The sequence below is a fragment of the Ranitomeya imitator genome, chromosome 8, assembly GCF_032444005.1.
Source record: "Ranitomeya imitator isolate aRanImi1 chromosome 8, aRanImi1.pri, whole genome shotgun sequence".
In the NCBI taxonomy this organism is placed as follows: domain Eukaryota; kingdom Metazoa; phylum Chordata; class Amphibia; order Anura; family Dendrobatidae; genus Ranitomeya; species Ranitomeya imitator.
The window spans coordinates 120,581,141-120,594,996 of record NC_091289.1 but is presented as its reverse complement, the minus strand read 5'-3'; the positions used below and the strand labels follow the sequence as shown (position 1 = coordinate 120,594,996).

Sequence of the window (13,856 nt, the reverse complement as noted above, 5' to 3'; positions counted from 1 at the left end):
GTTTCATCTCCCTCAGCATATCTTTTGCACATTGATAGTGAGCGGGCGGTATGGGTCTATATCTTTCTTTTATTGGGGGATGGTCACTGGTGGGGATTGTGTGTTCTACCCCTTCTATCCGTCCGAAGTCCAATGGGTGTTTACTGAAGACTTGTTCATATTCCGTCACTAGCCTATACACCCCTTGTTTTTGATGGGTAGGTGTTGAATTTATGCCCACGTGTAGCTGTTGGCACCAATCCTCCATTTCTCCATCTGAGCCATTGCCTTCCACCTGACAGGTTGGTTCTAAGGGCTCAATGGTTGTGATGGTATTGTTGTCAACAGTATATAGCTTTGCCATTGTAGCATACCTTGGCAAAGTGACCTCTTCCTCTCCACAGTTCAAAAGTCGTACCGGCACTCGTCCCCGGTGTACCTCGACTATCCCTCGTGCTGTGAGTATAGTGGGCCTGCTGTCGGTGTACACTGGTTCTATTAAGGCTTGATAATCTCGTCCCTTAGTACCAATGGCTGCTCTACACCATACCAGCATTTCTGTTTTTGGTGGGATTACAATAGATGTTGGATCACTTACCCTCACACTGCCGATTTCTCCACCTGCAACTTCTACCTGTTGCCTTAACATCAATACTTTTATTTCCCTCCGGAGAACTCTCTGCTGGTAGGATTGGGCAGTTTCAGCAATTTGCTGTAAGACAGAAATGACTTCGGAAAAGCAGTTCTCTAACACATTCATTCCTATCAATACAGTTGGTTCACAGTTCCGCCGGTCAACATCAACAACAATTATACCCTGTTTCTTCAATTCTACTTTACCAATCTTTATGGTCATCTCCCTGAATCCTAGTTTCGGTACCAACTTACCATTACTGGCCCATATATCTAGTTCAACATCAGAGGGCCCTTTATCAATATCTGCATCAGCCCAGTACCTCTTATAAAGGATATACGGTATAGATGAAATCTGGGAACCTGTGTCCAGCAAAGCGTTGAGGGGCATTCCGTCCAGCACGATAGGGATAATGGGTCGTCCTCCGATGTACCTGTCGTGCCAGGGTGTTGGGCCTTGAAAGTTCATTCCTGCGAAGCGGCCCGCATTCCCAGGGGATTCCCGTTTAAATCACAATCTCGTGCAAAGTGGCCTGGCTGCTGGCAACGGCGGCAAATGGGCTGTCCATCCGGTTGGTAGCGGTCGCGGGGTCATCCTCTCCATGTCGGGTATCTCCGGGGTCTCATCCATGGAACACCTTCTCTACGGTTTGACAACTCCATCTTGGGTCCTCTCATCTCCTGCATGGTTTTAGCCATTGAAGCAACAACATCAGTTAAAGAGTCAAGCTTTTGTTGAAGAGCCTCATTAGTACTGGGCCCCAGGGGCTTAGCAATGGCCCCGGACATAGCTGATGTCACTGGTACTCCATGTTGTTGAGGAGCCTCTGCCATGAGTTGCGCAGGATCCTGATCCCGAGGTGCCTCTGCCAGCTGGAGACGTATAACGCTCTCCTTTAATTGGGCAAATGTCAATTCAGGGTTCTTAAAAACAAGCATGCTCACATGCCCCCGGTGAGAAGGGGTGTAGAGTCCCTCAATAAATTGATCTCTTAGCAGTTTATCCGCTCCGGTGTTAAAAATGGGTTCAGCCAGTGTAAGTGATTTAAGGGCTTCCTGCAGGTTTAAGGCAAAGTCTCTCACGCCCTCATTAACTTTTTGTTTGCAATTAAAGAATCGTACTTTAGCTTTGCTGCTGGCAGTGGTTTCAAATGTAGCTTTTAATCCAGCAAATATGCGTTCAACAGTGCCTTTTAGATCAGCTGCCCATGCTGTGACTTCTCGCTTAGCATGGCCACTTAACTGCATCATCAGGAGACTAACACGCTGAACTTCACCCACAGGGAACATGTCAAAATGGGCCAGCATCTTTTCTCTGAAATCGTCAAGGGTATTAGGCTCACCTTCATACATTGGAAGCCATGGGCCACCCGGGGTATATGGCATCAGCACCGGCATGATGGGCGCCACTCCTTGCACCGCTGCGCTACCGGACTCTCTATCGACACTCTGTCTTTCAGCTGCATTAGCGTCGCCGGGTGCTGCGGCATCTCCGTGCTGCGACATACTGTGCCCCCTTAGTTAATCCGGACCCTTCCGGTCCTCCGCTTCCGTCGGGATAGTGTAGATTCGTTCCACTGTGCAGCAGGATCGATTTTCCCCTTGCTCTGATGTCAGAGCGCTCAGCTTGGTGCCGCCCACAATGACACGCCCCCTGCTGCTCCCACCCACCGCGCTCTGTAATGGCGGATTCTGAAGTTTTTCAGTTAGACTGGGGCTCAGGTGATGGCGTAGCTCAATTAACAGTCTCGTGCCTAACGGTTATGAAGTGATTACCTCAGGGGATGGCGGCCATCTTTACTCCATTTTAACCAATGGGGAAAAGTCACTTTCAATAGTTTTCAATGGAGAATGGATTTTTCTTTAATAAAGTCAATTTTCAAGATTTTTCATCCAAGTTTTCACAGTTTTGGGCTCCAATCACGGCACACAATACCCGGTATACGGGCTGGCTAGATCCTGTTCGTGACGCCAATTGTGACGCCCAAGAGACCGGGGTACCCAGCACCGGACCAATGGGGTCTGTCTCTTGAGGGGGGTGTCACGGGTGGCTTGACCCGGTGCTGTCGCCTCAGGCAATGCACAGTGTAAAGGGTATCGTGAGGGAACAGGCACTTACTTGATCAGCAGCAGGTTCTCCCAGCGGTGATGATCCCAATTCTGGATAGATGGCTATTGTCCAAATGAAAGACTGAGGCACTGAAACGTTTAACCAGTTTACTTTAACAAAAAAAGGATTTACAACCAGTCCTGTCACCGGAGTCTGTATGGGAACTCTGAGTTACTTTGACCCTGCCGGGGTCTTCGCCTCTTATTGTACGCAATATCTGTGTGGCCCTGCTGCTGTATGTGAACTGGCTGCCGGCCCAATCTGTCCCCTCCGGGTCCTGGTTCGACGGGCAACCCGAGTCCTTTTATCGGCTTACCCCCTCCAGGAGTACCGCTGAACTCTGTGTCTGTTGCTGCGTCCGACCCTAGTGAAGCTGATATCACCTCACGTTTTTCCGGTTGCTGTATTATATGTAATGAATACAGCCACGGATCCGGTATCCGTCTTTGCGCCTGTTCTGGGTAGTGATTAATGCTACCCGGTTCTCACAATGTCCTTTTTCTCTATCCCTCTTCTCCTCAGACCGGTGATTTAGGCCTGGTAACAGTCACAGGGCTGTTAGAGATTCAACTGTATGACCTCTCACTTTCAGCTCCTTAGCCCAACTGCCAGTTCTTCTCTCAGACCAGAATGGATCAAGGGGAGTCTCTGGAGCTCCCCCTTCTGGCCGGAGGTGGTAGTGCAGTCTTGCTATTTTAGTATTTGCATTTACTGTCAGTAACTATTTTTGTGGCAAATACCCCTAGGGGTGCCACACTAGTTATGCAGTCATGTACTGACTGTGGTACTGGTGGCGTATTACTGTACTGATGGTGGTTCTGGTGATATAGTGTTGTCATATACTGATGTGGTTCTGGTGATGTATTGATGTGCTGGCAGTCGATTTGATAATATACTCATGTACTGACTGTTGTTCTGGTAATGTATTTATGTTCTCATAATGGTTCTGGTAATGTAGTTGTGTACTGATGGTGCTTCTGAGAATTATCAATGTAGATGTTGTAATCTTTAATGTATTAGACAAGATACTTGATCATTATAGGTTCAGTGTGCTAAACTGAATTAGACTAATTTATCAGCTGAAAAGTGTTTAATTCCACATACATTATAGACAGCTGTCTGATCATTCGGCTGGCATCTATTTTACCGCAACTGTCTCATATACAGGACTGCTCACTTTGCCAAGTGTTTCTGTGTTCTCTATAAGAGAGCCGCTGGCGGACATCTCTGGAGGCTTATCATTCAGAGAACATAAGGATCTTCAGCCCTAAATCAGAAATGCTTGATCCTTATCTCCTGAGACATCATCAGTCAGGAGCACCCATACACATTAGACTGTCAGTGGAACGTGTCGATATTGGCGGATTTTGACAATTTTAGTTTGTGTATGGGAGGGCTTAACTATTATCTAAAAGCTATGGGCGCACGATGTCTTTTAGGTTTCTGCGAATTTAATTAGTTTTTCACGCAGAAGACACTTCAGGACACGTCGGCATCTTTTGTAGTAAAACTACTTTTTTTTTGCTTCTTTTCAGTCCTCTTTTCCAACTTTTGGGGACCGCTTTTTTTATTTAATTGTATTAAATTAAACTAGGGAGCAACTTCCAAGTTTAATCCGTCTGAGGAATGGTTGGGTCACGTCGTTGAAACACTTTGCATCTTTGGAAACCTGAAGTGGTTAAAAGAAGCTCAAAAGACTAAACATATGAAAAGCAAGTAATTTTTACACTGCAGCGCATATATTTAGTCTTTTTAGCGTTTATTTAATGCTTTTTCAGTTGGGTATTGGAGCCACCCTGAATAAAATGTTGTGTGCACATACTCTTGTTCTGACTTACCAGTATGGGGAATGACAACTTAAAGTGCCTATAGCAGCATGAACACCAAATATGGCCGTGTTTGTAGTGTGGGACCCTGGAGTCAATGTCTCCCGTGGGTTCCAGACACCTCAGTCCAACCCTGGTTGTATGGAGTTGTAATACGACCAGATGCATTAGGTCTAAAGCTGTATGTGCCTTTGTTTTCTTCCAAGAAGCATTATCATTTATGATACAAAATATATTCCAATAATTTATTCCACCATCCAAAGAACCAAGATAATGAATTTTCCATGACTTCCATTTAGATGTAGAAGATGTATAGTGACCATGAAAAATGCAGGACTGTGTTGCCTTTATTTGGAATAGTTTGTATTAGGCTTATGTGGCACTCTTTTAGGGTGCTGAAGTAGGGTTCCAGTCCAAAAACAAGAAGAAAAATAGAACTTGGCACTCCTTTTCAATGCTGAAATAATATATTTATTGCACAAATAAAGAAAACCCAGAAAGATCCACATTAAAAAAAGGGATGACGTGACATACTTCCTGTTTTAGTCCGATCATGTGATACAAAATATGCATGTGACATAGATGGGAAAAAAATGTGTCTCCGATCAGGTGCCATATTGGTGGGAAACCATAAAAATGTAAGGTCAATAGTATATACTTCTTGTTTTTGTCCAGTCATGTGATACAAAATGTGCATGTGATAGGAAGTGACATACATGAAAAAAGTGTCTCCGATCAGGCGCCATATTGGTGGGAAACCATAGCAATGTAAGGTCAATAACACCCAGTTACCATCCGGTCGTGTGGTACAACATGAATGCATGACAGGAAGTGATGCACATGGTGTAAAAGTGTCACTATAAGGCCGCCATATTGGTGGGAAAAAAATGATACTTAGTAGTATTCCAAGGTAAATTCCTATCCACGCCATTTAGTATTACATGTATAGTTAAAGTAGAAGCTTGAATAATTGGCAATGTGATTAGTAGCTACTACCAATCGTAGGTGACATAAAAGGCAGACATTCCCAAAGATGTATATTATCTTATGGAACACATCTTCTACAACAAGGACAAGGACAGTGGCTGATCATGTTTCCATCCACGGCCTATAATGAAGTTCTGCCCATTGCAGCACAACTGTATAAAGTGAACACCTCTACCCTACTTTGACTCTTGTCATATTGCTCTTACATACTCACACTATGCGCCTTTTTTTGGTTTGTTTTCTTTTAGGCTGTCTGAACTTAGACCTGATGAGGCTTGTGTGAGCCTTTTTTAAGTCCAGCTGAACAGTGGTGGAGCTCACGAGTCCAGGTGCATCATGTCCACCCACCCAGACCCACTGACAATTAAGCAGTGTAAGCTATCAACAGGGAGGACCGGCACTGAGAAGATGTCAATCAACCTGATGGGCTGAGACTGAGTTAAAATTTAATATCGGATTACATAGCAATTCTAACATGGATGATTAAAAAAAGCATCATTATCAGGTCAAGGTTATCTATCTATTCCGTATGTATGCCATTTGTAATGATAAATTTGTTGAGAGATCTGCTTTCAAATAAGATTATGTTTAGTTCCTTTTAAAATATTTTACCAATGAAAGATTTTTGTACTCCATACATGTATACATGCAGATTCATACATTTATCTTTGTCGTGGTATACATTTTGGATAGGTAAGATTCCCAAATCTGCACTGACTTCTTAAGGCATAAGCCATTTTATACTCATAGTTTTCATATCCAGATTTACATACGAAATCCACAAACTCTCCGTGTAAGAAAAAATTGGTCCCAAAGTTCCATTTCAAACGCACCCGGCTTCTATCCATGTCCTCTGTGGATATAACACACGGTTCTGTAATTATAGGGGAAAAAAAGCATATTAAAGACTTTCTAGGTTTTAGCATTTAATGTAATATAAAAGGAAACCTTAAATATGAAGCACATACAATTCTACAAGAAAACAATGGATGTACACCCTGTAATATGTAAATAAGCACTAATAATACATTGAAAGAAACATAGGGTGCTTGATTAACACTATTTTAATGAAAAGAGCGTAAAAACGATCCAACCGTGACATGGTGTACCTAATCAATGACTCTAAGGATTCACCTTGCTTTGTGCCAGCAGGCCTCAAAATACATGGGGGCAGAACAGGGCCTGTTCCTGACTGTTTTTCACCTGCCTGTGGAAAGGCAAAAATAAGGTGCAAAACCCAAAAGGGAAGTGGCCCATCCCGCAAATGTATCAAGTATAAGACACTAAAGCTAAACCGAAACCATCAGCCAGCATTCTTGTTAATATAAAAACAATGTGCAGGTTCATATTCACACTGTAGCCATTAACAGACTATACCTAGAATAAAAACAATGAATGGATACCTTTAATAAGTATATAAGTAACATAGTAACATAGTAAGGCCGAAAAAAGACATTTGTCCATCCAGTTCAGCCTATATTCCATCATAATAAATCCCCAGATCTACGTCCTTCTACAGAACCTAATAATTGTATGATACAATATTGTTCTGCTCCAGGAAGACATCCAGGCCTCTCTTGAACCCCTCGACTGAGTTCGCCATCACCACCTCCTCAGGCAAGCAATTCCAGATTCTCACTGCCCTAACAGGAAAGAATCCTCTTCTATGTTGGTGGAAAAACCTTCTCTCCTCCAGACGCAAAGAATGCCCTCTTGTGCCCGTCACCTTCCTTGGTATAAACAGATCCTCAGCGAGATATTTGTATTGTCCCCTTATATACTTATACATGGTTATTAGATCGCCCCTCAGTCGTCTTTTTTCTAGACTAAATAATCCTAATTTCGCTAATCTATCTGGGTATTGTAGTTCTCCCATCCCCTTTATTAATTTTGTTGCCCTCCTTTGTACTCTCTCTAGTTCCATTATATCCTTCCTGAGCACCGATGCTCAGGAAGGATATAATAATACATAATAGTAATACATGTAAAAATGTAGGGTACATAGTTGATACTATTTTGATTAAACAGCAAAAAAGCCATCCCACCGTAACAAGTTGTACACAATTAGGATGGTTCCTAACTGTAGTGACTCGCCTCACTATGTGCCAGATGGCCTCAAAATAGACCGGGGACCAACTGGGCCTGACTGTGTTTTATGTCGGGTACCAGAGGGCGGTAGTCATGGGCGAGCTGCTGCTTCATGTCGTCCTGGCACTCTATAGAAAATTTGTGTCCCAGATCAAATATGCTGTGGGATCGGTAGGAAACCAATATGGCTAAATAGAGCTGTAAGGGGTGCAATAAGTGACAAAAAGAAAGCATTTAGAGAATTAAAGGAAGTAGGTAGTGATGAGGCATTAAATAAATACTAAAAATTAAATAAATTATGTAAAAAGCAAATCAAGGCAGCAAAGATTGAGACAGAAATACTCATTGCCAGAGAAAGTAAAAATAATCCCAGTAAGCTTAACCTCTACTGTGGGTAAAATCCTGGAGGATATTCTAAGTGATGCTATACTGGAGTATCTGAAGAGGAATAACCTCATGACCCAGTATCAGCACGGGTTTACTATGAACCGTTCCTGTCAGACTAATCTGATCAATTTCTGTGAGGAGATAAGTTCCGGACTGGACCAAGGACACGCAGTGAACGTGGTGTATATGGACTTTTCAATAACTCACCGACATAAAGCACTATTTAAGCAATAAAGTAAATGATCACAATAAAACTTAACATTTACTAATATTTCAAAATAAAAGATACACAATACAACATACACACGACCTAAAAACACGCATGGCTGCAAAGGTACAGGGTGCACAATATTCCTGAAACACCAACTATCTGTGCCCTACCTTGCCGCAGAGGTTGGCACCCTAAATCCTGCGCAATGGCACCCCCGCTCAACGTAGGCTCTCCCTATCTGACCCTAATAGGTCCTATCGTGCAGAAAAAAAACAGATCAAACAGCAGACTATGCAATTCAGACAAACAGATGTGTAGTATCGTCACTAAAAATAATGTGTTTTTATATCGCACAAGGGCCTGTACAGAAAGCATGCTTCATAAATTTGTAAAATATTGCACACTTAATTAAGTATTGCACCTATCCCCAAGGGCCCGTGCAAACAAATGCGTTGACTGATAGCACAGTAATCGCATATAGCTAGTTATTGCACATATTCCATATAGTTGCCATAAATCCCCCTGCACTGTGCCTAGATACAACCTGCCTAACTGCGGGGGTTGGCACCCTACAATCCTGCGCAAATGGCGCCCCCGCTCCCGTCGTCTGACCCTAATAAACCCTGTCAGACTAATGTAGGTGCAAAGGAATAATAACCAAAAAACACCTTATCGATCTCCTACAGGTACAAGGCACCAGTGCCCAAAATAAACCACACTAGTGACGATTAAAGAATACCATATAGATTATTACTCCAATTTTCTAAGTATGTTCATCTCGACGCGTTTCCCCGAGATCGGTTCATCAGGAGACATACTCATATAGCAGTATAGTATAGCAATCTGAATAAAAATAAACTTATCTGAATAGAAGCAAAGGGGATGAATCAAACTGGAGCGGTGGGAAACAATGTCCATCCTAAACCCGCAGGTTACTATCAGCCTTCTAGACTTTTCAAAAGCTTTTGATACGGTGCCACACAAAAGGTTGATACATAAAATGAGAATAATGGGGATAGGGGAAAATATGTGTAAGTGGGTTAAGAGCTGTCTCAGGGATAGGAAACAAAGGGTGGTTATTAATGGAGCACACTCAGACTGGGTCGTGGTTAGCAGTGGGGTACCACAGGGTTCAGTATTGGGCCCTCTTCTTTTTAACATTTATTAATGACCTTGTAGGGAATTCTGCAGAGTAGAATTTCAATATTTACAGAAGACACTAAACTCTGCAGGATAATCAATACAGAGGAGGACAATTTTATATTACAGGATCATTTATGTAAACTAGAAGCTTGGGCCGATAAATGACACATGAGCTTTAATGGGGATAAATGTAAGGTCATGCAATTGGGCAGAAGGAATAATATGTATAATTATGTGCTTAATTGTAAAACACTGGGCAAAACCGTCAATGAAAAAGACCTGGGAGTATGGGTGGACAACAAACACATTTAGTGGCCAGTGTCAGGCAGCTGCTGCAAAGGCAAATAAAATAATGGGATGCATTAAAAGAGGCATAGATGCTCATGATGAGAACATAATTTTACTTTTATACAAGTCACTAGTTCAACCACACTTAGAATATTGTGCACAGTTCTGGTCTCCAGTGTATAAGAAAGACATATCTGAACTAGAGCGGGTGCAGAGAAGAGCGACCAAGGTTATTATAGTACTGGGGGGTCTGAAATACCAAGACAGGTTATTACACTTGGGGTTTAGTTTGGAAAAACGAAGGCTAAGGGGTGATCTTATTACAATGTATAAATACATGAGGGGACAGTACAAAGACATTTCTAATGAACTATTTACAAGTAGACCTGAGACGGGGACAAGGGGGCATCCTCTACATCTGGAAGAAAGAAGGTTTAATCATAATAGCAAATGCGGATTCTTTACTGTAAGAGCAGTGAAATTATGGAACTCTCTACCATATGATGTTATAATGAATGATTTATTACTAAAATTTAAGAAGGGACTGGATACCTTTCTTGAAAAGTATAATGTTACAGGTTATATACACTAGATTCCTTGATAGGACGTTGATCCAGGGAACTAGTCTGATTGCCGTATGTGGAGTCGGGAAGAATTTTTTTCCCCAATGTGGAGCTTACTGTTTGCCACATGGGTTTTTTTTTGCCTTCCTCTGGATCAACATGTTAGGGCATGTTAGGGTAGGATATGGGTTGAACTAGATGGACTTAAAGTCTTCCTTCAACCTTAAAAACTATGTTACTATGTTACTTTGTATGTGTTGCACTCAGTTGTAGGCTGCAGGCCCCAGCTATCTCCAGGTCTTCAGTTTCAGGAGCTGCCACACATGAATCAGGGGACACCCAGTTCGTTTCAGCATCATATTGCAATTTGTAGTATCATTACTTGCCGTTTCTTGTTTCCATGGCATAGTATACTTCTAGATTGTCCTTCCATTCTACCTGGACTATCCCTCCTTTTACTGGTCCTGTCAGCCACAGGGATTCCCAGCCCAGTGCCGCAATACTCCCGAGGTCCATTACTTCTCCGACCAGCGATTCCACATTAATCTTCCTCTGCACAGAAAGCGATTAGAGTGCTTGTCATAGCACCTGAATCGAGCCTTGAGCTCTAGACGTTACAGGAGTATATTTGCCTGGGAATTCTAGTAAGGCCTTGAACTGCCGAAAACACTGTGTGCTCTGCCTTGCTATTCATCCCTAACTCTAGCAAGCAGTCACTTGCCCTGACACTAAGACCATGCCACTATGGGCTAGTTCAAAACATTAACTCTTACCTTACCCTAAGGTCACTACCTAACTACAGCCATCTAGCTTATACGACATATCTTATTTACCAAGTCTTAAAATATCTCTTACACTATGCTATCCTATACTGTGCTCAACTAACACTAGCCATTACCTTTACATTATGTATACACAACACATTACCATATCACAATGCACAATATATACCAAAAGACGCAGGGCATAGTTTACACTATAATACAGTTGGTGTCTGCAGGGGCAAGAATGCGACCGCCATTGTCTACCACCCTTACATTTACACCTGCTAATTAGATGAGGTGAACAGCCCAAAGGCAGGTACAAAACACAGTCAGGTCCAGACCTCCTCTGCCTCCTGTCTCTTTTGAGGCCAACTGGCACAATGTGAGGTGAGTCCCTGGAGTTAGGGTTGGATACACCTTGTTGTGGTGGAATGACTTTTGCACTCTTTAAATCAAAATAGTGTAAGAAGAGGGACCGCGGGTACCTTTCTTGCGCCGGGTCCGGAACTGTCACGACTGTCACCTTTGTTGTCTAGGGGAAGTCTTAGACACCTGGAACGACCTTTGCACCTGACAGCAGGGGGCGTAGCTAGGCTAAAAAGGACAGAGTGCACGAAAATAGATACAGAAAGGACAGGCTAACGGAGCGCCAGGCTGGCGGTCAGGGGAGATGTTGATTGAGAAAGGTCCGATGCAGCTCCTGCCGGGTGCCTCAGGAGAGGAATAAACTGTAAGTTGCAAAATACTCCGGTCACATGGAAGCGCACAGGACACAGATGAAAGTATTAAAAGTTTCTTTGTTTATTGAAATCCACAACTCGTTTCGACGGAACAGCTCCGTCTTCATCAGGTGGCAGATCCTTTCATCTGTGTCCTGTGCGCTTCCATGTGACCGGTGTATTTTGCAACTTACAGAGTGCATGAAAAGGCAGTTAGACTTGGCAGGAACACGCAGCGTGCAGCAGAAGAAGTTTGGTGCTCCGTCCTCTGAGCACCGTGACAGCGCAGGTCCGCGCTATAGTATCCCTGCTGGCACTTAGAGAGACTGTGACCGGAGAACTGCATTCTGCCCATTGGCTCCTGCTGCTCAAGGTACCCAATGCAACGGGCCAGTAAATACCGCGCGCGTACCGCCTAAGAAATACCGGGTGACTCACCGAGAACTGTACCCTTTCTCAACCTCATACTTCTGCCAAGGTTTGACAAGCTCCAGCAGTGTTAGAGACTGGTCATCACTCTGCAACCTGAATCTTGGACCCAGGACCCCGTGCAAGACGTCGAGGACCCATCATCACCACCAGGAACTGGATCATCAATGCCTGCAGGATGACACCTGATTCATCACGTGCCAACCGCATTGGCACCACCGTTTGAACCTAGGACTCTGCAGTCAGGAAGCCGTCAAACTTGGTGTAGTTGGAAAGATGCAGTCCAACAGCATGGAGGCGGGAGATCAAGCAGTGGGGTGGGGCCAAGGTCCAGCATATCCCTGGGGGCAATGTTACATAACCTCCCGATATTTACTGGGAACAACACCATGCTATAGAGCTGGACTGAGCGAATCCGGGGAATGATGAGAATGTACCCCATGACTCTTGCATTAGAGTCGGAGGTTGCCATGATGGCTTTAGATGGAGAGACAAGGGATTCTGTTATGCTACGCCCCCCTCGAGAATAGGACACTTTTAATAATGTTTTACAGATACTGGAAGAAATACATGGAAACCCCACGAATGTAGGGGAGTTACACATGCATTTATTTTGCCGGGTGCAAAGGGAGGGAGAGACGGTGACTCAATACATGAACGCTCTACAGGAGATCCACACTGCCATTACTAGATAAGATGGCATGGGCATAGGGTTGACTGACATATTACTGCGAGATCGGTTGGTGACAGGCTTGCGAGACGTACTGCTGAAACAGGACTTGCACGAGCACGTGCGGGTAAATCCACGCATGATCTTTTCTGAAGTGGGACGCAAAGCGTGCACATGCGAGTAGGAGCAGCGGGTGACAGTCCCGGTGGGGAAGGTCCAGCAGCAAAGAGGTATCAGTGACAATGGCCACCGAACCAAGATGGGTGGAAGAGTTGCGGAAAGAAATCCAGGGAATACGAGAAGAATTGTCCGATTCAAAGAAGAAACCAGCCACATCAAACTTGCCCGGGGGTAGAACTGGTCCTGAACCTCATCACGAAGTGAGAATGTCCAGTAGAGAACTCTCTACTTGCTACAACTGTGGTGAGCTTGGACATTTGGCTCAGGGTTGTATACGATGAAGCCGACCCCTACAGCGTCATCTGTTAAACTAGGAGGCTCCGTGGCTGGGGGATGCTGCCCGGAGCCTGAACAGTCCAGAAGGAGATTCAGAAGTCCCAAAAGTCTAGTTTTCATGTGCCCTATCGTCTGGGCCAAAATGGATGGTCGGGCCATCCGATGTTTGGTTGACACCGGCTCACAGGTGACCACGATTCCTGAAGCGTACTTCCGACTACATTTCCCTGGAGCCATGCAGCCTGAATGGGGCCCAGTGATAAAGTTGACGGCTGCTAATCACTTACCCATCCTGGTCGCAGGGGTGAACTGGAAGCAAATCACTGTCTGTGGTAAAGACCTGGGCCGAAAGGGAGTGGTTCTGACTGCTGGAGATGCTGGTAACAGACATGCTGTCATGCTATTGATGAACATATTAAAGGAATTCGGAAGTCTTCTCATCAATGAGTCCCCCAATGTGTTCCTAAAACAGTGAAGCCCTCAAACTCCCCAGAGGAGAGTGTTCCAGCAGCTAATCCATACGACTCAAGCTCAAGAAACCTCTAGTGACGGGAAGATGTTGGGGAAAGTGATCGTTCCAGCCGCGGCCAGCCTGGTTCAACT

General features: G+C 44.2%; 1 protein-coding gene across 2 annotated transcripts in view; it reads right to left on the bottom strand.

Annotated features, from left to right (window-relative positions):
- Positions 1–4,295: 4,295 nt before the first annotated feature.
- Positions 4,296–13,856, bottom strand: part of F13B (coagulation factor XIII B chain) — a 196,275-nt gene continuing 186,714 nt past the window's right edge. Inside the window, exon 11 of one of the 2 annotated variants that reach the window (XM_069737308.1) lies at positions 4,296–6,409. In XM_069737308.1, coding sequence (XP_069593409.1) covers positions 6,198–6,409 — 212 coding nt within the window. In that variant the 3' untranslated portion in view covers positions 4,296–6,197. The remainder of the gene's footprint in view (positions 6,410–13,856) is intronic. The other variant, XM_069737309.1, reaches the window with a different exon arrangement.